The sequence below is a fragment of the Mauremys mutica genome, chromosome 23 (assembly GCF_020497125.1).
Source record: "Mauremys mutica isolate MM-2020 ecotype Southern chromosome 23, ASM2049712v1, whole genome shotgun sequence".
Classification (NCBI taxonomy): Eukaryota; Metazoa; Chordata; order Testudines; family Geoemydidae; genus Mauremys; species Mauremys mutica.
Window position 1 is genome coordinate 14484486 of NC_059094.1, and position 27754 is coordinate 14512239.

General features: G+C 47.3%; 1 protein-coding gene across 1 annotated transcript; it reads right to left on the reverse strand.

The window, feature by feature from the left end:
- Positions 1 to 20340: 20340 nt before the first annotated feature.
- Positions 20341 to 27653, reverse strand: NDUFS5 (NADH:ubiquinone oxidoreductase subunit S5). Its single transcript, XM_044998148.1, has 3 exons — positions 27532 to 27653; positions 22923 to 23140; positions 20341 to 20714 (listed from the first exon to the last, which is right to left on the reverse strand). The coding sequence occupies exons 2-3, from the start codon at positions 23136 to 23138 to the stop codon at positions 20610 to 20612; spliced, it is 321 nt and encodes a 106-aa protein (XP_044854083.1). The 5' UTR covers positions 23139 to 23140; positions 27532 to 27653; the 3' UTR covers positions 20341 to 20609.
- Positions 27654 to 27754: the final 101 nt, after the last annotated feature.

The window sequence follows — 27754 nt, forward strand, 5'->3', positions numbered from 1 at the left end:
GAGCTTCCTCACAGCAGTGCCAGCTAGCGTCTGCCGCAGCGTGAACTGCCTCACAGCAGGGCCCTGCAGTGCCAAGCAGAACAATCACTGTGTGAACCTACTCAGAACAGTGCCCTGTAAGTGCCAGCTACGATTCCTGGCCTATGAACTGCCTCCCAGAAGCTGTGAGCTTCCTCACAACAGTGCCCTGCCAGTGCCGTCTAGCACTCCCGGCCTATGAACTTCCCTCTAGAGGCTGTGAGCTTCCTCACAACAGTGGCCTGTCAGCGCTAACGACAACAGCAGCCTCGTGATCTTTCTCACAGCAGTGCCCGACACGCCATTGCCTCAGTTTCCCATTTTCTGTTACAGGATGACTTCAATCTAGGGCTCCAACTAGGAAGTCCAATAGCATCATCGTGTCTTGGCCACCAAAATATAGGTTGGTATCACTGGAGCAATATGCACCTTGCTCTGTTCAACAAAGCAAACTCCGATTTTTTTTTTAATCTGACAACAAGAAGGCTTAAAATCTAAACTACTAAGAAATATCCATTGTCCCCGATCTTCCCCAAAGTGGGAGCAGCTGTAAAAATCCACTTTATTAACCATTATAGGAAGAAATCGGTAGCGGCTTCCTATCCTAAGCAGCAAGTGAGTCTGTGTAAGGTACCTTCAGCGAGCAAATAAGCACTTTGCAATAAGACATATTTTAAATCACCCATATTTTATTCTCTAGAACCACTGGGAAAGAAATGTGCCTGACTCCTAAACCCTGTAATGGAGGAGCCGCTGTCTCTATGGAGGACAGCATTAGTAGTAGTAGTAGTACTGTCATCAGCGAAACAGGAACAAAGAGGGAAAAAATCAAGAGAAATAAATAATGTCATGAGTCATGCACCTCCCAATGATCAGCAAAAAAAAAATTTGCTATGTTTATTCTCTAAAATATGGAGCTGCCCATGTATATGCTGCCCGCCTGCATCTGCCATGCTAAGAGAACTAGAGGGAAAATGTCTCTTCTCCCCATTTTCTTGGGAACACACCCACATCAGGGGCAGCCAGGAATAAGGACCGAAACCCTGTTTGCAACGCCGGGGAACGAGGCTGCTTTTCTGGGAGGGAATTGGGAGGCGGTCGGGGGGGTTAACAGTGGAATAGCGGGGCGATCACTGAGCTGCTGCGTCCAGGCAGTGGCAGGTGCAAGGAGGGGAGCAATGTGCATGGACTGCCATGGCTTCGGTGCCTGCCACGGGCCGGGGACAGGCTGCTTCTGCCGACAGCCCCCTCCCCACCCAGCCCCCAGCCTCGCCAGCTGCCCCTTAGCCACGGCAGAGCCATGGAGCGGCTGGTCCCCCGCGGCAAAGGACGGAGCCCTGCGAACGCCGCTCCCCGCCGGCACGGGGAGGGGCCGCCAGCGGTGCCCCTTGGCGCCGAGCATCTGCCACGGATCCAGCCGAGAGGAGCCCGCCCGCACCCCCCGGGCTCGCGGCACTTACCCCCGCGCCCGGCGGCGGCCTCCCGGGTCAGCGCCCCGCTCCGCGCCCGGCCCCTGGGGCGCTCACCCGGCAGTGGCTGGCTCCGGGGCGCTGCACAGGCAGGATGGAGAAAATAAATCCCCCCAAAGAATAGGAGCATCCGAGCGTGTGCAGCCCACCGCCGCTCCCAGCCCCGCTCCGCGCTCCGAGCGCAGACACCGCCCCCTGCTCCGCCCGCCCCTCCCGGGAGCCAATGCAGGAGCGGGGGCTCCCCGCACCCCCGGCCCGGGAGCCTGGCACGGAGCGGGGGGCTCCCCGCACCCCCGGCCCGGGAGCCTGGCACGCAGCGGGGGGTCCCCGCACCCCCGGCCCGGGAGCCTGGCACGGAGCGGGGGCTCCCCGCACCCCCGGCCCGGGAGCCTGGCACGGAGCGGGGGGCTCCCCAGGCGCTGAGCTCTCCCTACCGTACCCAGGGGCTGGCTGTCCCTCATGCCCCCCGCCTTGTTTTCCTGGGACCCCTGCAGGGGGGGCTTCACCTCTCCTCTGGCTCTTTGTAGGCGCTAGAGAAGCGGGGACAGGGCGTGTCAGCCTGGGGGAGAAGGCTGGGATCCGCTTCGCCCCCGCCCCGTGTCCATGGGGCAGGCAGAGTCCGAACCCTCCGCGGGCAGGGGAATAAGGCACCTCTGCCTCCCCCCTCGCCCTCCAAGAGCCAGCCAGTCTGGGTTACCGGCAGAAGCTGGAGCTGCCCCCAGGGCATGTTGCCCCCTGCTCTGTCCCCCTTCCCCGTCCCTTCCAGCATGTACCAGCACCCTCACCCCATTCATCCATCTCCCCCAACCAGCTCCCCCCATTCATCCACCTTCACTCACCATCCCCCCACCATTGCCCCACCCCATTCACCCACCATCTCCCCATTATCCACCATCCCCCATTCATCCACCTCCATTCACCATCCCCTCACCCCATTCATCCATCTCCCCCAACCATCTCCCCATTCATCCACCTTCCTCCCATTCATCCACCTTCACTCACCATCCCCCCACCCCATTCACCCACCATCTCCCCATTATCCACCATCCCCCATTCATCCACCTCCATTCACCATCCCCTCACCCCATTCATCCACCTCCACCCACCATCCCCCCATTCATCCATCTTCCCCCCATTCATCCACCTCCACCCACCATCCCCCACTATCGCCCCACCCCATTCCTCCACCTCTGCCCGTCATCCCCCCATTATTCACCATCCCCCCATTCATGCACCTCCGTTGACCATCCCCCCACCCCATTCATCCACCTCTTTTCACCATCCCCCCACCATCGCCCCACCCCATTCATCCATCTCTACCCACCATTGCCCCATTCATCCACCTTCACCCACCATTGCCTCATTCATCCACCTCAACACCCCTCCCTCCTTCCTCCATTCACCCAGTCCAACCCATCTCCCTTTCTCTATCGCCCTCAACCCACTGATCCACACTATCTCCTTTCATGCACTCCTAATTATCCACTCCATTCTCCCCACTGTCCGTAACTCTCTAGCCATGTAACCATCCCCTCCATTCAGCCCTTGTAATCAAATTCCCTAACCAACCAGCCAGCAACCCCTTCACACACTTGTATTTCAAAAGTTAAAACATTAATTTAAATCAAGCCAGTGGGGAAAGGGGGTAATAATATTATCTGCAGGACTTCACAGGATCCATTGATTCTGGTCAAGCGAAAGGGACCCGGGACCGGACTGCTTCCCTGGAATGAGGGAGGTGGGGCGTGGTTTGGAGAGCTAATGGAACAGCTGTACTTCAGGAGGGGGCTAGACCTGATCACACCACCCCTGTGAGGCAGCCTTCAACACTGGGGGAGAGAAAATACTGCCCAGGGCCTCACCTGGGAAATAATTTATCCTGACATGGTTGTGAATTAATCAGGCTGGATCACACATATATACACCCATGGCAAGCACACCAGTCAAGCCAGTGGGAAAAACTCCATGGGGATGCCCTAGCAGAGATTCCCCAACATTGTTTTGCCAGAGGAGGGTAGAATAACCCGCTGGACCTGACCCTAAGCCCCACAGATCCCCCAGGACCCACGCAGGCCCCTGTGGATCAGTGAGAGGCTAGCGAGCGTCATCACCATGCTGGCCCCAGGCCTCTGCTGCAGCTCTGTGTCCTTATCAGCTCTGGGCCTGGCGCCAGGCAGTGGGGCTCAGCTGGAGCTGTGCCATCAGGCCTCCCTTGGCTGCAGTTACCCCAAAGACCCTCTTTAAAGGAGGATCCCCGCTGCGAAGTGGGCTTGGTGGGCAGGGGTGGCTCCAGGCACCAGCACGCCAAGCGCGTGCCTGGGGCGGCATGCCGCGGGGGGTGCTCTGCCGGTTGCCGCGAGGGTAGCAGGCAGGATGCCTTGGGCGGCATGCCTACGGAGGGTCCGCTGGTCCCACAGCTTCAGCAGACCTCCCGCAGGCAAGCCGCCGAAGGCAGCCTGCCTGCCATGCTTGGGGCGGCAAAATCCCTAGAGCCGCTCCTGTTGGTGGGAAAGGCAACAGACCCACCGGCCCCGTTGTCTCTTATCGGTGAGCTCATCTGGGTGCAAGGGGGGACAATGTGTGTCCCTCCACTGGCCTGCCAATTCCTCCCCCAGCAGGTCCACTGCCTGCCTTTTCCATCAGTGCAGATCCCTGGACAAGTGAGGAGGTTTTTGGGAGGGCCGGGGGGTGGGGGAGGACGGGGACATGAGATAGCTGAGCCCCTACATTGGAGGGGAGAGCCGTGTGAAGAGGGTCCCCTCCGCACATGGACTGAGCGGTACTGCCCCCCATCCTCCTATTTTTAGTCAATAAGAGGACTGATGTTTTATAGATCCATTGTTCATCATTCCAAATCACCCTCCGCTTCCTTTAAAGTCTCATCGCACATGGTCCAGCCTGTCCCACCCCCTGTCTCTCTCTAGCCCCACCCCTGCCTTTCCGGCTGTCTCAGCACGCAGTGCCACCACTGCCGGCATGAGAGCCTTCTCCTGGGCAGTTCCTGTCCTCTGGAACAGCCTCCTTGTTATTCCTCTGCCTCATCTATTTTCAAATCTCAGCTGAAAATGGCCCTTTTCTTCTCCTGTGCTATATAATTTATTACCTGTCACTATCTGGGGAATACAGTGAAATAGGCTGCACAAAATAAAGCAATGGTCTATGAGTATAGACAACCTGGGGAAAGGAACATGCCATAAAAGTGACACATTTTCTTGCAGATTTTTAACTGGAGGCTGATGGGAAGAGGGAGGGAGCAGTCAGCACAGAGGAGAGGAATCAAAATCATCAGACCCAAATAGAGCTACTGAAGATATGTAAAGTCGGAGGAAATTATATTAGCCACGTGTGTGGGACCATTGAGGCGACACATACAATATTACATGACTTAGCACTTACCTTCCAATATCTGAGAACCTGGCTTTCTCCCTGAGCCACGATGGCTGTTGAAATCAGGTAGGTGCTCAGGTTAACTGTCCCCATATTCAATATTGAATGCCCCGGAGTTGAGGGCTGTGTTTTGTACAGCACCTTGCACAATGGAGGCCTGGTCCTGTTGCAGTCTTCGGGCACTACAGTGATACAAAGGAATAATAAGAACAAAGGGTGTTCTCAGGAGAGGGCCCTTGACTCTGGGATTCATTACTGTTACTGGCGAGGGACTCAAATTTGTTAACCTCCAGGGTATGGCACAAGACCCCTCCCTTTTCCCAGACGTTGGCCTCGGGAGCAGGGCTGCTGCCTCTTTATTGGGAGGCATGTCATTTTCCTTTGTTAAAAATCTGCCTGTGCCCCGCGATGGGCGACCAAGCACATTACAGAACACTAACGGATACGGGGACATTATAAAAAGGCTCCGGGGAGGTCATGTGCTCAGGCTTACGGAGTGGGATGATGAATGTGCTACATCAGCACCCAGCATCCCCTATAAATAGAGAAGGTGGGGGTGGGGGGGGTTGGGTCAGAGCACAGCAGGTGGTATTCTCATGTCTTAGCCACCTCACTAAAGAAAGCTAGATTTCCAAAGAATCAGATTTTCAAAGGTGCCAATAGGCAGGTGTTAGGATTTACAAAAGCACATGAGCACTCAAGGCACCAAACTTACTTTGCACTTGTGTAAAACCCATGAGGTGCCTTTGTAACACCAGCTCCAGGTCTTTCAACCGATTTTATTTTTGTTTTATTCTTTGGGAGCTGCTCAGACACCGCAGGGATGGCTGCTGTTATCAGACAGCTTTTTTATTTTCCTGCTAAGCTCTGTTCATTTCCTTACCTCATCCTTGCCTGCCTCATCTGTCTGTCTGTTTTGTCTGCCTGTCTCATCCAGCCTCACACTTAGACTGCAAGCTGTCTGGGGCAGGGAGCGTCTTCGTTATTATTTGTCCGTACAGCACCTAGCACAATGGGTTCCTGAGTATGACTGTAATACAAATATTAACAACAATTATAAGATAGATAGATAGATAGTTTGATCTCTTTGTAGAGCAGTTGGGCCTAGTCTGGCTTTCAACCTTTCCAGACAACTGTTCTCCTTTCTGGAGTCTGATTTGTCTTGCGTTCCCCCCAAGTTTCATCTCACTTTAAAAACTACTTGCTTAAAAAATCAGACATAAGAATACAAAAGTGTCTCAGCGTGATGTTACTGAAAAATTGCTGACGTCCTCATTTTTACTATATAATTATAAAATAAATCAATTGGAATATAAATATTGTACTTACATTTCAGTATAGAGCAGTATAACATGTCATTGTCTGTATGAAATTTTAGTTTGTACTGACTTTACTAATGCTTTTTACACAGCCTGTTGTAAAACTAGGCAAATATCTAGCTGAGTTGATGTACCCCCTGGAAGACCTCTGTGTACCCCCAGGGGTACATGTACCCCTGGTTGAGAACCAGTGGATAAAGCACTAGACTGGAAATCAGGAGACGTGGGTTCTGTTCCAGTACTGCCACTGAGAAATATAGAAAGGAACGTGAAGTGTAAAGTATAATTAGTCAGGCCAAAAAAAACATTAAAGAGCAATTAACAAAAGACCCCAAAACTAACAGTGAAAATGCTTAAATACATTAGAAGCAGGAAGCCTGCCAAACAATCAACAGGAAAAGGCGCACTCAAGGAAGACAAGGCCATTGCGGAGAAGCTAAATGAATTCTTTGCATCGGTCTTCACTGAGGAGGATGGGACAGATTCCCCACACCTGGGCCATTCTTTTTAGGTGACAAATCTGAGGAACTGTCTCAGACTGAGGGGTCAATAGATGAGGCTTTGGAGCAAATTGAGAAATTAAAGAGTAACGAGTCACCAGGACCAGAGAGTATTCACCCAAGAGTTTGGCAGGAACTCGCATATGAAACTGCAGAACTACTAATTGTGGTATGTCACCTATCACTTAACTCAGCCTCTGTACCAGGAGACTGGAGGATAGCTCATGCAATGCCGATGTTTTAAAAGGCACCAGAGGCGATCCTGGCACTCAGAGGCCGGTAAGCCTAACTTCAGTACCCGGCAAATGTATTGAAACGATAGTAAAGAACAGAATTATCAGACCCATAGACAAACACAATTTGTTGGGGAAGAGTCAGCATGGCTTTTATAAAGAAAATCGTGCCTCACCCCTCTATTAGAATTCTTTGAGGGGGGGTCAAAAACGTGGACAAAGGTGATCCAGTGGATATAGTGTACTTGGACTTTCAAAGAACCTTAGACAAGGTCCCTCACCAAAGGCTCTTAAGCAAAATAAGCAGTTCACGGATAAGGGGAAGGTCCTCTCATGGATCAGTCACTGATTAGAAGATAGGAAATACAGGGTAGGAATAAATGGTTGGTTTTCACAATGGAGAGAGGTAAATAGCAGGGTCTCCCAAGGATCTGACCGGGACTCCAGTGCTGTTCAACATGTGATGCTAGCGGACCTGGTGCCGGCTCATGCCAAGGCTCCAAGGCCTCAACTGAACCCTGACAAATGCATAGCTGGAAACTAGTCTGGCTCACCTGTGTGTTAGTACTGGTCAAATAGGTGTTAGATTGGTAAGAATGTGTTTAGACTTTAGGAAATGCTTGTAAGTTGCTGTGTGCATTAATCTCACTTATAATACCTGCATGGGCGGCGGGTATAACAGGCCAGGGAAGTTAGTTAAACCTTCCCTGGTGCAGCTGCCCCCAACAGACAACTGGACCATGGCAGCCCTGCCCCTTCCCCGAGGTCCCCACCCACCGTCTGCTGCTGCTGCCACCTGCCTACCTGCACTCCACCTCCCTGCAATCCCTGCTGCTCGCTGTGTCGCTTCTTCTCGGGGGCGGGGGAATGAGGAGGGACGCTGCAAGCAAGCGCCAGGCATGGGGGTCTGGCGGGGGACTGAGGCGGCTCGGCTGGGCACTGGGGCCGCCGGCTCAGATGGGGGTGGGGCTGCCACCTCTACCCAGCGCTCAGCTGTGGGCGGGTTGGCCCAGAACTTGTGGGGGGAGTGGCCCGGCCCAGCACTGGGGCCAGCCTGGCAGGGCACGGGGGTGGGGTGGGGGAGCGGCCTGGCCCAGCACTCAGCCTGGTGCTGGGGGCGCCGGCCTGTGGTGGCTGGGGTGGGCAAGCCAGGGCTCCTTTGTTTGGGGGGGAGGGGGACCTCAGGGCTCCTCCTGTTGGGGGGGGGGCTAGGGCTCCACCATGCGGGGGTGGGACCTCGGGCAGGAGGGGCAGGGCCGGTGGGCTAGCCTCCCCAAAGTGATGGTTCACCCGCCACCCATGAATACCTGCATTGCATGTTACAAGGCAGTATTTACGTGTTTTCTCTGTAACTGTAAAAGTATTTGCTCTGAAACTGTAACATGCACCCCGCCACACACACCCACACACCCACCCACACACCCACACACAGACAGTTAGGAGAGAAGCATTACCAAGTGCAAAATACTAGTTTGCCACAGCAAGTGTTATCTCCTGCCCAACAAAAGGCCCATAGACACCAGAGAAGCCTTTGTGGAACATCAAAAGACAAAAGACTTTGTTGATTGCTCCCCCTGCACCCACGAGAGGAGAGGTGCTGGTGGACTTGTCCCATCAGCTTGAATTCTAGGGGAAGGGAATAAAAATCCTTGACAGGAGGAAACTTAGTTTTTATGCTGCTTGGATTTTGGTGGGGCAAGATTTCTAAGCATAAGCAAAAGTTCCCCAGTGCTTGGCCTGGGTTAGCCCTAAAGGCCATATAGTGCTTGTTTATTATAGAAGTTTCTTGTAAATAAACTTAATAACTCTCTTATTTCCTTTTCCTAGTTAATAAATCTTTAGTTAGTTTGTTCTAACATTGGCTACAAGTGTTGTCTTTCCTGCAGGATCTAAAGTGCAATTGACCTGGGGTAAGTGGCCGGTCCTTTGGGACTGGGAGTAACTTGAAGAGTGTTGTGATTTTTGGTGCAAGGGACCATGTATCACAGAGGCAAACATACCTGGGTGGCAAGATAGCTCGGAGAACCCAAAGGGACTGTCTGTGACACCACGTTGAGGCTGTGGTAGTGCCTGAGGAGCTCCCACTTGATATTTGGCTGGTGAAATCTAAATATAGAACTCACAATTGATTTGGGGTGTGGGTCCTGCGCCTTCACAGTCTGTCCTGAGGTTGGTACTCACACTCCTGAGGCACTGCAGACAGCTTGACACAACATAGTCACAAAGCGGGAAAAAGGGGTAAACAGTGAGGTGGCAAAGTTTGCAGAGGATACAAAAGTGCTCAAGATCGTTAAGTCCAAAGTGCACGACAAAGGGATTTTGCAAAACTTGGTGGCTGGGCAACAAACCGGCAGATGACATTCAATGTTGATAAATGTAAAGTAATGCCCATTGGAAAACATAATCCCAGCTCTACATACAAAATGATGGGATCTAAATTAGCTGTTACCCCTCAAGAAAGAAATCTTGGAGTCACTGTGGATAGTTTCCTAAAAGCACCCGCTCAATGTGCAGCAGCGCTCAAAAAAGCTAACAGCGCGTTAGGAACCATTAGGAAAGGGACAGACCAGCGGTGGGCAAACTACATCCGGCCCGCGAGACTGTCCTGCCCGGCCCTGGAGCTCCCAGCCCCTCCCCTGCTGTCCCCCCTTTCCCCACAGCCTCAGATCGCCGTGCCGCCAGCGCCCTGGGCGGCGGCGCTGCACGCGCCCGCTGGGCAGCGCGACAGGGTGGCAGGCTCCAGCCAGGCGGCGCGGCGGCCAGTCCTGGTGCTCTGAGCGGCATGGTAAGGGGGCGGCGGGGGGGTCTGGATAAGGAGCAGGGGTTCCCAGGGACACTCAGGGGACAGGGAGCGGTTGGATAGGTGTGGGAGTCCCAGGGGACCAGGGGATAGGGGGTGGGGCCCTGGAGGGGCGGTTAGGGGCAGGGAGGTCCCAGGAGGAGGTGGTCAGGGACAAGGAGCAGGGCGGGTTGGATGGATCGGGAGTTCTGAGGGGGGCAGTCAGGGGGCGAGAAGTGGGAGGGGTCGGATGGGGGTAGCAGCCAGGCTGTTTGCGGGGGGGGGGGGCTCAGACTTCCCTCCCCAGCCCTCCATGCAGTTTCAGCACCCTGATGTGGCCCTCAGGCCAAAAAGTTCCCCCACCCCTGGGATAGATAATAAGACAGTCAATATAGCAGTGCCACTATATAAATCCATGCTAGGCCCACACGTTGAAGCCTGCGTGCAGTTCCGGTCGCCCCATCTCAAAAAGATTCATCAGAATTGGAAAAAAGTCCATTTGCATCTGTCAATGTTCAGTTGAGGCCTCAGGGCACTGGCATGAGCTGGCACCTTGGAAAAAGTACAGAGAAGGGCAACCAAAATGATTAGGGGAGTGGAACAGCTTACACGTGAGGAGAGATTTAAAAATCTGGGACCGTTCGGTTTGGAAAAGAGACGACTAAGGGAGGATACGGTAGAAATCTATAAAGTCAGGACTGGTGCGGAGAAAGTGAATAGAATCCTTACCTCTATCATAGGGGGCTTGTCAGACTTAATTCACAAATGTCTGTAGAACCCTTTGAGACACTCGGCTGGCAGGATCATTACTAAGTAATACTGCAGCCGACTGCAAGTGATGTGGTGAGGAAATGACAAATTCAGTGTCTGTGCTGAACTCCAGGGGTCACATTCTCAGCTGGTGCAAATCAGCCTAGCCCTGTGGAGTTCAACAGAACGATGCCAGTCGACACCAGCTGAGGATCTGTCCCCGGGGCTCTCTCGTTCATCACTTCGCTAGGCTCCACATGATCAAACCTGCCTCTTGTTTCCCCCTTTCCCTTTGTATAAATTATTCATATTTGGTGAGTTGTTTGTTTTCTGTCTCAGAGGCAGATAGAAACTGAAGTGGCTGCTGGGAAGCCACAGACACATCTAGGAACACTAGTGCAGCTGCTTCTGGAGCAGGAGGAGTGTGTGCATTGAGCCAGAATGGCTCCCTCATGGGATCGATCCTTTATGGCTGGGTCAGAACGTACCTTATTTGTCAAAGGCAAGAGACACAAGTGGGTGCGCAGCTGACAAAATACAGTGCCCCAAGGTCCCGGCGGGAGCCTGAGGTTCAAATGTTCCTACAAGTTCTCTGAACTAGTTCAGTCTTCTCTAGTTGTGAGATGAAGAAAGTGTATTCCATGTGGTTCCAGGTTATAGAAAGTTAGCTGTGGATGACATCTAGTAACATAAAACCTACCCTACATGGTGTCAAGCCACAGAAAACCTGTCCTGAATGGTTCCATATCATGGAAAATCTGTTCCAGACAGTACTGGAGAACCTGATCTGGGAGCTTCCTAAGAACATAAGAATGGCCATGCTGGGTCAGACCAATGATCCATCTAGCCTAGAATCCTGTCCTCCAACAGCAGCTGGTGCCTGTTGCTTCAGAGGGAATGAACAGAACACGGCAATTATCAAGTGATCTATCCCCTGTCATCCAGTCCCAGATTCTGGCAGTCAGAGATATAAGGGCACCCAGAACGTGGGGTTGTGTTCCTGACCAGCATAGCTAATAGCCATTGATGGACCTATCCTCCATGAACTTATCTCATTCTTTTTTCAACCCAGTTATACTTTTGTCCTTCACAACATCCACTAGCAATGAGTTCCACAGGTTGTGTGTGTATTGTGGGAAGAGGATTTCTTACGGTAGTTTTAAATCTGCTGCCTATTAATTTAATTGGGTGATCCCTGGTTCTTGTGTTATGTAAAAGGGTAAATGACACTTCCTTATTCACTTTCTCCACACCAGTCATGATTTTATAGTCCTCTGTCATATCCCCCCTTAAAGCTGAACAGGCCCAGTCTTTTTAATCTCTCTTAATGTGGAAGCTGCTCTATGCCCCTAATAATTTTTGTTGCCCTTCTCTGCACATTTTCCAATTCTAAAATATCTTTTCTGAGATGGGGCAACTAGAATTTAGTGCAGCTTTCAAGGCATGAGCGTACCATAGATATATACAGTGGCATTTTGATATTTTCTGTCTTATCTATCCCTTTCCTAAAGGTTGTTAGCTTTTTTGACTGCCACTGCACATCACAGAAAGTCCATTGCAGATGATACTATGCTTAAGTACCACACTGATAGATGCCTAAGATAGATCCAGGCACTCTCAGCTTCTGTAAAGGTCACCCCAGTAATTGTGTGACATGGGGATCCACTACTGGATGATTTGGGGTTACAGAAAAATGGCGTGAGTGGGTCAAACACTTAACATTTTTGCTGGCATAACTATGTCAGTTAGGAGGGTGAAAACACCACACCCCTAACCGACACAGCTATACCGGCAAAAACTTAGTGTAGACACACTTATACCAGCAAAAAAACTCCTTTTCCCAGAATAGCTTTGTTTCTTGTACCAAAGCTGCTTAGTCAAATGGTAGGAGCCAATCCCAGTTCTCTGTGATAAAAAAGATACCAATAAAATTAAAAGCAAAGAGTCTAAAACTGTAATTCGACCCATCTATGTACAGAACAGAGACTTGTTGGGCCACAAGAAAAGAAATCCGTATGCTTTCCACTCTGGAAATGAAGATGATGAGATGATCAAATGGTTGGACACTCTGTGATAGGAAACAAAATCAGTCTGTGAGAGGCCTAATACAGGTTACCCCGGTGGAAGACAAGTTGAGGCAGGCCAGGCTATGTTGATATAGACATGTCCCGTGGAGACCTGAGAGTTATGTTGGCAGAATGGCCTTTGCAATGATCGTGGATGGAAGATGACCAAGGGGGAGGTCAAAGATTCAGTATACAGATGGGATATCAGAGGATGGTAGAGAGATCAATTGGCATGAAAGCCAAGCATACAATTATGTTTTGGATGGAGGCTATAAAAAAAATTACTGACCCCAAATAGGGAAGCAGCAAGCAAGAAGAAGGGCTTATTCTGAGGGCGGAACTGGTATAAGCAATACTGGCAAAAAGAACTCTTCTGGCAGTATAAACTGCGTCTCCACTAGGTGTGACATTATTGATATAATCTGGGACCCTATAGATCATTGTTGCCACCAAGGTCCTGTAGTGGCACCAAATCTGGTATAAAGGAGGTCAAATAAGATGTCTAAAACAAGATTATGGTTTGCTGGTTATGATTATGCTGTCTTTATGCATATATCATTTTTGTATTTAAAGTTATAAGTATTGGCTCTATACTGTCTGTATTTCAAAATTATACTGTGCTTCTGGGTGACACCCCAGACAAGATGGTATCAGCTCTGCCTAGCCTGCTTGATGCCCCATTAAGGACCATCGTCTATTCAACTGACCCATTGAGAGAAGGCAAATATGCCTTGTAACTCAGCAAAGCATGCAGGGACTTGCTCATGTGACTCCAGACTCCATTTTGCTGTAATTTTCCACAGTAAGGACAAAGAGGTGATCTTACACCTGGAAAAGGGGGAGGGATTGCTCAGTGGTTTGAGCATTAGCCTGCTAAACCCAGGGTTGTGAGTTCAATCCTTGAGGGGGTGATTTGGGGATTGGTCCTACTTTGAGCACAGGGTTGGACTAGACAACCTCCTGAGGTTCCTTCCAATTCTGTGAAAAGATGATGCCTCAACTCCATCTTGTCTTCAATCCTGCTTCTTACCTCTGGAGGGACTTTGCTACAAACAGAAGCTCTACACAAAGGACTGAATGACACATCCCACCAGGGGGATGTACTCCAGAGACTTAATTTGAACCTGCAGTTTATTCTATCTCTGCTACAAGCCTGAACCAAGAACTGTATGTAATTGATTCCATTTAACCAATTCTAGCTGTCATCTATATCTTTTTCCCTTTATGAATAAACCTTTAGATTCTAAAGGATTATCAACAGCATGATTTGTGGGTAAGATCTGATTTGTATATTGACCTGGATCTGGGGCTTGGTCCTTTTGGGATCAAGAGAACCTCTTTTCTTTTACTGGGGTATTGGTTTTCATAACCATTCATCCCCAGGGACGAGTGGCCCTGGTGGTGATACTGGGAAAATGGAGTGTCCAAGGGAATTGCTTGTGTGACTTGTGGTTAGCCAGTGGGGTGAGACCAAAGTCCTCTCTGTCTGGCTGGTTTGGTTTGCCTTGGGCTGTAACTGCCCTGCTTGAAGCAGTTTGTCCTGAATTGGCACTCTCAGGTGGGTCCCACCAAGACCAGCATCATTACAGAGGGTTTGCCAGTAAGATAGACAGACTGCTGTAGTTATACCAGCAATTCCTCTCTAGTGTAGGCGAGGCCTAGGACAAGGTAAATCTTTTCCAAGGGTTTCTAGGGTTTCTCCATGAGCTGATTTCATGTGGCTAAGGACTTGGAAAAACTGGTCCCTAACATTCTGAGTATGTTATGTGCCTCATCCTCTGGGAATCCTCATTGTGGATGGCTGGTATCCACATTAAGAGCTATACAAGAAAAATCTCCAAGGATTTCGGATGGACCTCTGAGGAGAGGTCTTTGTGCTGTCCTCACTCTCTGCCTTCCTTCTGACTCTCTCTAGATTATGTCTAGGGTTTCATACTTTAGGTTCAAGCCAATAAAATCCCAATGAAGCAAACACTGGAGAATAAGTTCATATAAAATATGCACTGAAAACATCCTCCTTTTAGGATTTTTCTCGTGACTTGCACAAGAAGCGGGGGGACTCTAAAGGTCTGGTTTGCCTGTTGGCGTTCAGCCAGGGAGTTTCAGGGCCAAAATTTTCCTGTCATTTAAGGAAACATACTTAAATTATGGCTCATCTTCACTCCTAGTATTTGTGTTTCAAAACAAACTTCCACAATGCTGCAACTCACCCATCAGGAGATAAAGATGCTTTCTCCATCTTTCCAGGAATTGCCTGGGTGTATTTTGATCTTTCTCTGAACTGGGATTTTTCCCCCAGGTTTCATTTATTTTGCTCATGAACTGAAATTTCAAATACAGCTGTAACCAACACGAATGGTTCAGCCCTTCTTGGTTCTTGCTATCACTACCGCTATCATTGCCACTAGCTCTCTGCTGCATGAACAGCTGTTGACAGAACAATTAGATTGTGGAATGATCTAAAGAGCCACTTGGGAGACAGAAGTATTTAGATATATTTAAATATTTCCTTCGACGCCTGGACTAGCCTTGATTGCCACTTCTGACACTGCCAGGTCGTTGAGCTTTTTTTGCCTTTTAGACACATCTCTTCTCTTTCAGAGTCTGTCAGGACGTTTATTTAGCAAAGTAGCAATTATCACAGTCGCACCCGCCTGTTCCACTAGCACCACTCTAGTTATGAGTCAGTCGCAGTTGCTATTATATGCTCCGTTTTCTAGGGACTCGTGATGCAACTGATTGAATGAGCGCTGTGATGAAGATGCCATCAGAACAGTCATCAAGTGGGCCTCCCTCAAACCCCTGCTTGAAACCCACTCCTTTCCCCAAGCCTCCTATACTGGCCTCCTCACCAACTGTTTCTCTGCATCTTCTTGTGTTGGAATTATCGGACACAGAGAGAGACACCATTTAGGACAACATTAAACACCTCTGGACAAGGACCTTCTCTTTATGTTTTGCAAAGCACGGCTCACATCTATGTAGTAGGGCTCGTTGCATCATAAATCATCACCAATAAGGAGGATGTGATGGTCCCAAAATGAGATACAAGAGGGTTCTCTTTACAGGGACTGTCAGCCAGCTCCCCTGTCCCTGGCTTTTGAGCAGGGCTAGACAGAACGCCAGTGGCTAATAGCCAGTGGCTCACTGCAAAGCTATTGTTTGGAGCGCTGTCCCCTGCCCCTTATTTCTTTTCAGTGCCAGTTTGTCAAACAAATGGAATATCTCACATGCAAGTCCTGGAGGATTTCTCCACACGATGGGATTTCTCTTTCTTGCATGTTGATTTCCAGACATGTGGGGGAGGTCAAGGTGGTAAGCTCAGGGACACTTTTACTTGTTTGTACAGCACCTAACACAATGAAGCCCCCCATCCTTGATTGGGGTTCCAAGACATTGCCATAATAGATATAACAATAGGCCAGCTGTGCCTATCTTGGGGAGGCGGGGGGAGCTTTATAGCAAAATAGCTATCACTCCCCCACTCCGTTTCTCCAAAAAGCTTTCCCCCTCCAATGTATTTAAATGAGGTAAAAACAGCCCCCCATTTTTCTCTCTAAATACCCCTATTTATAGTTTCTCAGTACTGCTAAATATGCAGCAGCTGGTGTGCCATGACCCATATTGAACACCCAGAATGTGCGACATGCATCACTACCCATGACACATCATCACCAGACCTCCAGGACATTGTAACTACTCCATCCAATGCAAATATTACACCGGGGTATGTGTGTGTGCGCGCGCTATTTGGTTTGCAGCACTGTGCTTTAGTGGTATAGTTCTTATTTGTTAAATGAACATAGTATGCTGAGCACCATAAGAAAGAGAGTCTCTGCCCAAGGAGCTTACAAAAAACACACTGGGAAGGTTCTACCTTAAAGCATTTTTTTTCTCATAGCTCTTTTAATGTCTGTTTCCTTGATCTCCATATGGAATATTTCCCCCCTCCTACCTCTGTATCTGAGGCACAATAATCTACTTGGATGTCAGCACTATTATATAAGTTTCACTCCCTTTACATAAAACCTCACTAAACAGGTTTCACGTTTGAAAACATCACACAGGACAGTTCCTCTCTGGATTATCCGAATCTAATGCAATCTGACTGGGTAAAGCTTTCCTGTCTCTTACACTGAGCTTCCATACTCAGAGCCTGATTTGGATCTCACCCTCAGTACAACTCCATTGAGTTCTGTGGATTTACTCCTCATTTAAGCTAGTGTAAATCATATCAGAATCTGGTCAGGACAGAATTAACATTACATTATTCTTCTCAGCAACCAGGTCACTGACAACAAAAAGGCTGAGAAATGCCAGATTTAATTCAAAACATTATTTTCAGACACAGTTCACGCTAAGGGGAGGCACAATCGCCACCATGTGAACTTAAGGAATGTGATACTGAGCAACAATAAGTGCTTCATCCTCAGGTGCCTTCGGGTCTGACCCCAAATTCCACATGCAGCCATCCCCGAGTTTTGGGCTGTTTGACATCCAGATCCAGCTCACGTTCCAAATTTTGTGGGCTGGGGTCTCTCTCTGTTTGCATTCCATCATCCTAATGTTTCCCACTCCATTCGCCTTACAACCTGCCAGGGAGAAGCATGTCTCCATCCCACACCATGTGGATTATGGCAGAAATGAATCAGATTGAACAGTTAGCTGCAGAAATCCATCTGGGTTATAGAAATCAATCAGCTGGGGCCTGTAGGGGGAGGGAAAACTCACAAACTCCTCCAGGAGGAAATTAATGGAAAGATGTGTTTTGGAGGCAGCAGCTGGAGAAGAATTTCTATCAGGAAACCAGTAAGATCCTCGCTCCCCCAGCACCCTGCTTACTCACCTGAAAGTCACATGCTGCAGGGTTGACACCTGTTATGCTTTCACTCTGACAAACAAGTTTTTAATCAAGGTTCACAGAGAATATTGCTTATGTCAAGATTTGGGACGAAAAGTCCCTCCTTGCTGATTTATTAGTCCCAGCCCAAAGCTAGACCTGATAGGACTAGACTGCGCTGTTTTACTTTAGGGCACAGAGGCTAGGACTGTGGGGTCTATTCCCAGCCAAGTTTGACCACATGCAAGTAACTGAACATTGCTGTGAGTCAGTTACTCTGGCTATAAAAATCTATCTGTGCTACCCCAGAACAGGGAGGTCTTACAGAAAGGGCCTAATCTCTCCTCTCTACATGAATCTGGGATGCACAGAGCCCTAAGAACATGTTGGCCCAGTTGCACCTGCTTAAGCCAGGGCTGGCTTTATCTGTGTGCATCACCTCAAGGGTTAAGCTTAGTCTCCCCAGCCCAATCAGCCCTTGGCCTCTCTGCTGAGACTGAGTTTTTGTGATGAGGGCATTTGTCCAGTAGCACCTGGTCTGAGCCCCCCAACTCATCTCACACCAACCACCCAACAGATTTCAGTGCAACAACTTTTTACCGTCCGCCGCATGAGCCAGGAGCCTGAAAGGCTCTGCATCCCCAACTAATTCACTGATCTGTCCTGTTCCAATTAGGAGATTACCCAGTAACTGTTCCTCCAGCAACACTACCCACCCAGCCCCAGGACAGGTGCAGGTGTTTGAAAGACAGTGATAATTAGCTGTTTGCTTTTCTCTGTAGGCAGCGGGGAGATTTACACATCCAGGCAAGCTACATTTTCTTGCTGACTTCACAGTGTGCAGTAGGAAGCTTTATTAACCATTCAATTTCATGTTGGAGGAAGAGCAGGACTGAGCCTCTCCCCTAACAGAGTTGTTTACAGACCACACTGCTGGCTTAGTAGATGCTTCCTCATATCTTTATCTAGCTCTTTTGCTCGGTCTTCTCCCAAGCATTTCATGCCAGCTCCTTTACCAAGACTTGAAGTTTAGAAGGTTCATGGTCCAGCAAACGTAAGAAAATACCAGTTAAGCATAAATCAATTTACTCTGTGAGCTTGGAGTTCTTTTCCCCTTAAATGATTATTTAAGCCATTTCTGCAAGCAACAGATTCATGAGTCTCTTTTTTTCTCACCCATCTTTCATCAGCTTCTTTGAGACCAAGGAGCCCGTTCGTATCTCAATGCTAATGCACAAGGCTTAATATCCTGCTGAACAACGGACAAATGCAGGGATCAGCAGAGAGAGAATTAAAGAACAATAAATCCTCAATCAAAAATAATGAGACGCTTTTATCACCTTCTAAACAGCATTTTGGTCTGTCTGCAGTAATTTATAGTGTTTATATCATCATGCATCAACTTAGTTGTAGGTTTCTGAGAGGATCAAGAAATTCATAGACTCCATCTATCAAAGATTAAACATTAAAATCCCAATCCCTGGGTATTAAAAACCCTAGATTAAAACAGACATTTCCCCTCTATGCTCTCAGGTACATATTTGTTTCAACCATTTTCCAAACCCAGCTAGGTGTTCAGGCCAATGAAGAACAAAAATAAAGCTTTCACATTTGCAAAGATAAGAAACCCGAGTACCATGCCCCAGTTCCTAAGTGTTGAGCGGGAGCTGTCACCGTGCACAGAAGCCTAGAAGGTAGTAGAAAGTGGAATTGCCACAGACACTCAGAGCCAGCCTGGACGGTTGCCAGTCATCCATTAGGAGAGTCCAGAACACAATTGATTGGATTTATGGTGTTGCAGCTGTATTGGTCCCAGGATATGTGAGAGACAAGGCAGGTGATGGAGTATTTTTTATTGGACCAACTTCTGTTGGTGAGAGAGAGAGAGAGAAGCTTTCAAGCGCCACAGAGCTCTTCTTCAGATTGACCAGACTGACACACAGGGTTTAAAGGCTAAAGTTTATTGCTGCCGAGCAAAAATCATATCATTGCAGGTGGTAGGCCAGGAGGAAATCTGCACTGATAAACTATATTACCTCACTCATGTTGTCTCTCTACAGTGATCAAACACTTTCTGGATCTTAATGCAAATGTTGTATTTTACCATGAAGTTCTGTCACCCAGTTTTAATGTTCCAGGTCCCTGATATGTCCAATATATATACACTGATCCCACAGCACATGAAGCAACTGAGCAGGCTGTAAATGAACTGTCATTCCTGTCGTATATTTTGGACACGCTGAACTGCATGAGATGCGCGCACACACACACCTCTACCTCAACAAAAAGGACCTGACTTCTGGAAGCTGTTCTAAATGCTGTAGTTTGGCTCCGCGTTCCAGCTGCTGACACAAGATGATGAACCAATCAATCTTTCAGATTCCTTCTGACTCCAAATTTGTACTCATGCTCCTCCTGCTGGGTCCAATTAACAGCACATGGAGAAAGCAGAGAGACAGGCCTGCCCCAGAATCCAGGATCCAAACGGCTGAACTTTAAAGGAAGTTTGGATCCAAATTTGACTTATTATTGGACTGGAGTTTAGGATTTGGGCACTGAAGCTTTATGGTAGAACTATGAATATGGAATAGAGCTGTGAAGATATTTCCGAAGGGAAGAACGTTGCTGATGGGTAGCGATCTCTTGGAATCACAGAGAGAACAATGTGCAGATTCCCCGTTCTGTGTGACCAGACAGTCTAGTTTATGCTATACTAAGATATGTGGCAGGGGCTTTTAAAGGACACAGAAGTAACGAAGGGAAGGCAGATAGCTACAGCCTGATTTTCAGGGGTGCTGAGCGCTCCCAGCTCCCATTGACTCCAACTGAGTTGTGGGCAGCCAGTGTCTTTGCAGATCAGGCCCCAAATGTCAGCACAGGAGATTTTACAATGCATTTGTGAGCTGCTCTAGTGCCCTCTCACACTTACGACACTAACCCATATGCCACTCCTGAGGGAAAAAAAGACAGAGCCGAGAGGAGGGTTCCTAAGGAGATATTTAATTTCTGAACTGATCAGTTAGAGACACTGGCATCACTTAATCTAAAAGGTGACAGGTCCTTTATTCAGAACATATATACTCTGCATGGCTGGCCTGCAAGAGAGAGACAGCCAGCGGCTGAACAGCTGCACACAGGGTATAACTGGGCTAACTTTAACAGAGGAGTTTCATTCCCACAACACGTGCACAGAGGGTGATGCATGGTAAGCTCTGCTGTCAGAGGGACTCAATGTCACCAGCAGCAGATCAAGGCCTGGCCTCCGGTTCGCCACTGTGGTGCTCAGGTGGTGTGTATTTCCCTTCCTTTATCAGCTGCTTCTTCTGCGCCAAAATTGTTATCATACGTGTTATCTGCCAAAGACAAATGAGTTAAGGAATAGAGATTGTGTAGCAGGAAAAAGAGGACACTAGAGAAGCAGCTGGAATAGTGAACCTTCCTTCAAAGCCTCACAGGTCAGGACCCTGGCACAAATGTGCTAGGACATTCTAGTTACAAGGTAAAAACAGTATTACCACATCCCCTCCCAACAGAGTATAACTGCAAAGAGAACCTATACAACGTGTGCATTGCTCCACTGGATGGAATGGAAACCTGAACTAAATGTAGCCATGTGTCCCAACAGTGGCTGCAACTGAAGGGGCTGTACACTACCACACACATACGTGAACTTTTCTTGGGTTACAGATAGTAAAATATAACAATCTGTCTTTTAATAGACATTATCAGAATTTTTAAAAAAATCTTTCCACTGTCATTTGTAATCACTCCCAGGAAAACTTTAAACTAGAATTTGTTTCCTTATCCATGTTACTTCGTCCCCTTCATCAGCCACACACACACTTATTACGGCTGTAAGAGCTGCATATAGTGTTTTAGGAGCACTGAGGGGGTTTTTTGTTATAAAAAAAGAAAAAATAAAAAAAAGACAAAAATTACAAACAAGTAAAGTGAGCCAAAGTATGGGTGACATTTGAGTAACCCAGCATATTTTGCGTTGCAATGAAAACTGCGTCCTAATAGACTGCTCCATGAATGGAGTCACTAATATGCCTAAGTACAAGGCACCATGCGCACAGTTGCAACCACTAGAGAAAGTCTTGCCTTTACACTGTAACCCTTCAGGACAAGGATGGTCTTTTCTATGTTTGTACAGCCCCTAGCACAATGGGGCTCCAGTCCCAACTGGGGTCTTTCAGCTACCATATGATAAACATTTATTACTAAGAATCCCATGGTTTGAGTCAAGATACAACTTTCATAGAAACCACAGGGAAAATTCAGAGTTGAGTTCACCCCACAGCCTTTAACCTCATTTGTTATTTGCTGACAATGCTCTGAGTAAGCAACACTAAACTTCCTTCCATCTTACTCCTTCTCCTGAAGTCCCTTTCTGCCGTGCCCCCAAGAACTCGTCAATGATGGCCCCATTACACATAAGCTGCCCTTGTAATCTTATCTGTCACTGTGTTCCCATAAGAGCAGAGAGAATTAACCTTATTTAAGCAGCTTCAGGGGCGTAAGGGCTCATGTTCGTAAACTGTTTCGAAAATCTACAGTGCTACATAACCGCTAAATATCCTCCGAGGGAAACTATTTTTTATAACATATGCTCAGTTACCTGTTACTAATTGATGTGTGTATCATCTTAATGGGCAACATTTTTGTTTATAACTCCTCCACGGTACAAGCACATTGCGACTACAGTAGGATTAGAGACCTTGCAGTCAGGAAACAGGGAAACAGTAAGAAACTGGGAAATATTACTCAGAATGGCCTGATATCCCTTGTTACTACAGTCCTTGGCATCCTTTTAAGAAGGCAGGTCTACCCATCAAAGATCCCAAATCCATGTTTTCCTTATTGAATCATGGATTATTGCATTGGGGAGCAGGAAGTTGAGTGAATCACAGCTGAAGTTCTTGGAAAGTAGACAGCCTGCTGCAATGTTCCCCAAGCTCTGGGGCTCAGTTAACCACGACAGGCATGTCACCTGACATACTGGGTTTCCTGCTGAGCTGATCTATCTGTTGCCTCAGCCTAAAGGAATTGAAGGGAGCATTTTTTGAGAGAGTCAGGTTTACAAATAAACACAAACACTGCCAAGGTTTGAAGAGTTCCACGTCTGAATTTAACAACAAGGTTATTTGCTCAGACTCTACAATGTACTCATCCCAACAATAACTAGGCACTGACTAGGAACAAAATCTCCAAGAAAAAAAAAATGTTTTGAGAGTCAGACGTAGGACTAATCCACTGATGATATTCTGCCCTGCTTTCTCTACAGAATACTAAATTTCTCACTGCATCCTAACCATGCATTTCTATGGTCGAATTCTGCTCTCAGGCTCCCACTGAAGTCACTAGGAATCACAGACGTTTATCTGGAGGCAGAAGTTGGGACCTAGGGGTTAGTGACAGGTGTATTGTTACTGCTCTTTGTACTGGACTGAAAATTTTGCATAGCCCTTATTATTTATCCCAGTGTTCACACTGTGTGTAATATACATTCCCTCTACCTCACTCCCTCCCCTGCCCATACCTAGCTCATATTTTCTTACCATCTTGCGCCTAGTAACACACTCTTCGAGGTCTTCATATTCTAGGTTGCATTCCTTGCGTGCACGAGTGCGCCCAATGCCACTGGCACACTCAATCCATTCCTTCTCAAAGGCATGGCACCGAGTTGCCCGCTTGTAGGGCTGCTCTGAGCTTTGCTGCACCATCCATTTGTCCACATTGACTCCCAGCTGCTCTTGGAGATTCCAAAATGGCATGGCTGAGCAGGAAGTGAGGAGGAAGATAAAGAATGGCGGTTATAGGATCAGTCTAGAGATTTAGCTCAGTAAAGCAGAAGCATATGAAAGCAGATATTTCAAATAAGGCTTTTTAGTGCACGATTTAATACTTTTTCCAAGTGATTCATTTAAGTTTTATTTTCACAAGAGCAGAAGCAAGAGTTAAATATTCATCCAACATATAGTATCTATTTTTTTGCAGGAAGACAGAGATAATATAAGCTAACTTCTTTAGCATCTGAACAGAGAGAAAATGTTTTGGAATCATTTTTTAAAACAATAAAAATATCCACTCAATGGCATTTCTATGGATGGCGCCTGTTGTACACAAGGTTCATTCATAATAAAATGCATTGATAAAATAGTATTTAACACCAGACTCAGTTAAAGTAATACATGGACCCGTTTATATATACACACATGTATGCATGTACTCGCAGATATTTTTTATATATACAGACCTTTTGATTGTATGATCTTGGAGGTTATAATTCACAAGCCCTTGTAAATCTCTTAATTCTCCTTGTGTCTGATCTCCCAACTAGCGTAGCAGGCCAAAGGGCAATGCACTCAAAAGCGTTGGATAGGAGTTAAATGTACTTTATGATTGCATTTTTGCAACAGATCTCCATGAATTTTCAACACCTTTTTTATATGCGACATGTAGGAAGTTGGTACCTTCCTCTGTTTGCATTTCTCTGCATGTTCTTAGGTTTGCATGATCTTTAACAATTGTGATACTGTACCGTGTGGCTCAGGTGTGTAAAATAAGCCCTGTGTTCTTACCCAGTTTTTCTACTCCAGCTAAGCTTCCACTGAAGTCACAGGGAGTTTAACCCAATAACGATTGCTGTATTTGGCCCCAGTGTGCATTCTATGTTTATTTACACTATTGGCTATTCAGGGAAGAGAGACTGTACTATAGACAGTCTAAATTTTACAATACACTGTCAATAACAGTGCAGCTGTTTTAATGCTTTATTTCTAACAGTAAGGCTGTGGAACTACCAGAATGAGGCAATAATGCTATGTAGCAAATGTGGAATTTTTACGTCTGCATTTTCATCAACAAAGCAGTAAATCACTTTTTAAAATGTATAATTAATATGATATTGTCATCTACTTTATGTCCCCAATTTAGATTTTGTTAAAAAAAATCTATTAATGTTTTCAGTATATTTATAACTATATGTTTTAATTGAAATTTCAACACCCAACAATGTGGTTCGCGCAGTATGACACACAAAAATAAAGATTACCCCGCCATAGAAAGCTTATGGTCCAAGGCATGGTCTGTATTAGAAACTTTTGCCCGTATAGAATATTGCTTGAGGTGTGATTCTTTTTATGACATTTGCATACTGGCAAAAGCCCCAGTAGAGAGAGTTATGCTAGCACAAAAGTGCTTTTGCTTATATAGTGTAGTAGGCAGTACACTGAACTGGAACTCAGGAGACCTGGATTCTATTGACTCTTCTGACCCTGGCCTGCTGGGTGACCTTGGGCAAGTCACTTCTGTATCTCAAATATCAGAGGGAGGAGCCGTGTTAGTCTGGATCTGTAAAAGCAGCAAAGAGTCCTGTGGCACCTTATAAACTAACTGTTAGCCTATAAGGTGCCACAGGACTCTTTGCTGCTTCTGTACCTCAGTTTCCCCATGTGTAAATCAAGGATAATTAAAAAACTTACCTCCTTTGTTAAATCTCAAGATGCTTTATAATGAAAAAAGTGCTGTATAAGAGCTAGTTATTATGATAAAATATACAACCAAAAGCACTCTTACCTGTAAATACTGTATCTACACTAGGAGTGTTTGCCAATCTAGCCATACCAGCAATCCATTTTTAGTCTAGGCCAGACCTAAAATTCTAATCCTACTAACACTTAAGCATTCATTGACTTCTATAGGATTTCTGGTAAAACCTATTGTACTTTTTGCTGGTGTGAATTCACTATCAAGCATGGAGGCAAAACTGACCTAATGCCGCACACTGGTAACAATGGACATAAGAAAAAGCATACATGCCAAAGGTATGACAAAATATTAACAAATTCTTTGTCTCTTAGTCTGAAGGTGACAGAACTGCAGCATGAGAAATTGCAATCATCTACCACATAGTTAACCACAGCCTTAGTTACAACAGCATACACTGTGGCAATAAGCTTGCTAGTGAAATGTTTCATGATTCAAATATTGTTAACAGTCTTGTGAAAGAATCAATGCAGAGCTATTGGTGACCAATGTTTTGGCCCCAAAGTCCGTGAGGAATTGTTTACTGGATTTATTCCAGTGCCAACACAACAGCCCATGTACTTCTCTGTAGCAACTGATGCCTCAAATAAAAGGAAAAGAAAGATGTTTCCAATGTGCTTGGGATACTTTATCACATCAAATGGTGTTCAATGCAATTTGCTTGATTTTTATGAAGACAGTGATGAATGCCACTTGCAGATTCATCGTGCCATTAAAAACTGCCTAGAGAAACACCAGCTTAATATTAATTGTATTACTGCGTACTTGGCTGATAATACACCAAGCTGTGTTTGCCATAGTTCACAGATGCATCAGTTATTGCTGAAAATGACTGCATTCTGAAGGCAAACTACCTTGCACACACAACCCACGATACCTGCAAACGTGCTAGCAATGTGCTGTTAGTTGATGTAGAAATGATTGGTTGTAAATTTTCAACACTTTTTTGTGCCTGCAAAGTGCAGAGAAGAACGTAAAGGTTTTTTCTGAGTTTCTTGAAACTGAACGGAAGGAAGTACTTGAAACATGTGAGTAGAAGATGGCTATCCCTTAACCCAGCAGTTGACCACCTTTTGAGAAACTGGCCTGCAATTAAGGCCTGTTTCAAGTCACTAGGAGATGCTTGCCCAGTAACTTCAAATAAAATTTTCACTGAAGATAGATAGTGTGTATACCTGCACTGTGGAAATTTACAGGTGTTCTCCCCCTGCCCCCAAGTGTGACTTGCCTCACAAGCTTGTGAGGCATTTGGAAGAATCAAAGCTCTGCATTACTGATGTGTACACAAAGATGTACCATTTTAAGATGAAGTAGCTAAATTGTAAAGAAGATTTTTTTTTAGGATTCCACACCACACTGATGGAAAACCACGACCAGAACAAAAAGCAAACATAAAGCAAGACTTCATTAAGTTTTATGACTCTATGTTTTTGTATATTGATAACTAGTTTGATTTCTCTTCAGATGATGTAATGAAGACTCTGAAGCCCATTGAGTTCTATGAGAAGCTTAGGGCTTGTCTTTACAGTGCTGCAAGTGTCTCGCTTGAGGTGTGAAAAAACACCCCCCTGAGCACAAGTTTCAGTGCTGTAAAGCACCAGTGTAGACAGTGCACTAGTGCTGGTAGCTATGCCCCTCGTGGAGATGGTTTTTTTAGGGTGCCAGGAGAGCTCTTTTCCAGCACTCTGCCACGACTACACAAGCCACGTTAAAGCACTACCACGGCAGTTGCTTTAGCATTGCCGGTGTAGACAAGCCCTTAGTTTCGCAGACTTTACGAACGTAATGGAAGCACTCAAAACGAAGGAAATCATAAACACAGATCAGCTGCGTGAGTTCTGTACCAGTTGAGATGTGACTGAAATATCAAGACATTACATTTCCAAATCTGTCAGCAAAAAGTGGCTATGTTTCAGAAACATGGAAACAAACCCTGAAAAACACTTGTTCCCAACTGTCTTTTGTACCAGAAACAAAATGCCCTTGTAGACATAATTTTCTCCCTTAATGGGAAATAGATGGTTCGACAAACAGAACAGATGCAAGGTAGATTTAATTAAAATCAAACTCAATATGTGGCTAAACTTCGTTATCCTGCAAAGATGTCTTCATCTCTGAACAACTGGATCAGAAGTTGCTGAGTGCTGCAAAAAGCAGCAAGAAATACCCCTAGCGAATGCAGGCAAGCACTGCTCATTATTTATAATGGTGACGACCCGAAAGCTACAACCCACCCTAGCTTCACGGGCTGCCATCCCCGAAAACGAGCCAACCCCTCTCCACGATAGATGGGGGGGGGCACTAAGAAACCTGTTTGGAGAAAACCCCTGGGTCAACCCCCTCCACGCACCCCTGGGGGCGGAGGCAGGAGCTGGGGCAACCCGTGAGGCGACCCCCGGCTCCCCCACACCCCTGTTGGCGGGAGCGCGGGGCGGGGCCTGCAGCCCCCGGGCACCGCCCCCCCCCCCACTCTGCGCGGGGGGGGGGAGAACCGGAGTCCGGCCGCGCAGCGCGGTGGCCCGGTCCCCCACAACTCGGGGAGATGAGGCTCCCCGCGAGCCAGAGGCCGGGCCCGACACCCCGGAACAGACCCGCCCCCCTCCAACCCAGGAGCTTCACCTGCGAGCCGCCGCTGCGCCCTACTCCTTCGTCCTCTCGGGGCTTTTACGACACTCGCTGCCGTAAACCGCTCCCTTCGCACGCCACCCGCGCTGTGTTTTACGGCTCGGAGTCACCTCACGGGGAAGGAATCATAGAGAAATAAAGAGAGAGCGTCTCTTGCGAACTGGAGGGGAACACGTCGTCTCCTCAGTACACCTCCAGCGCCACCTGCAGGCTGGGG

What these genes read in the sequence shown, in the direction of transcription:
- NDUFS5 (XM_044998148.1), bottom strand. Translation starts at nt 23,138, where the DNA reads ATGCCATTTTGGAATCTCCAAGAGCAGCTGGGAGTCAATGTGGACAAA. An exon ending in GTGTTACTAGGCGCAAGATG is followed by an intron (nt 20,715 to 22,922) that starts GTAAGAAAATAT and finishes TGTCTTTGGCAG; the next exon opens with ATAACACGTATGATAACAAT.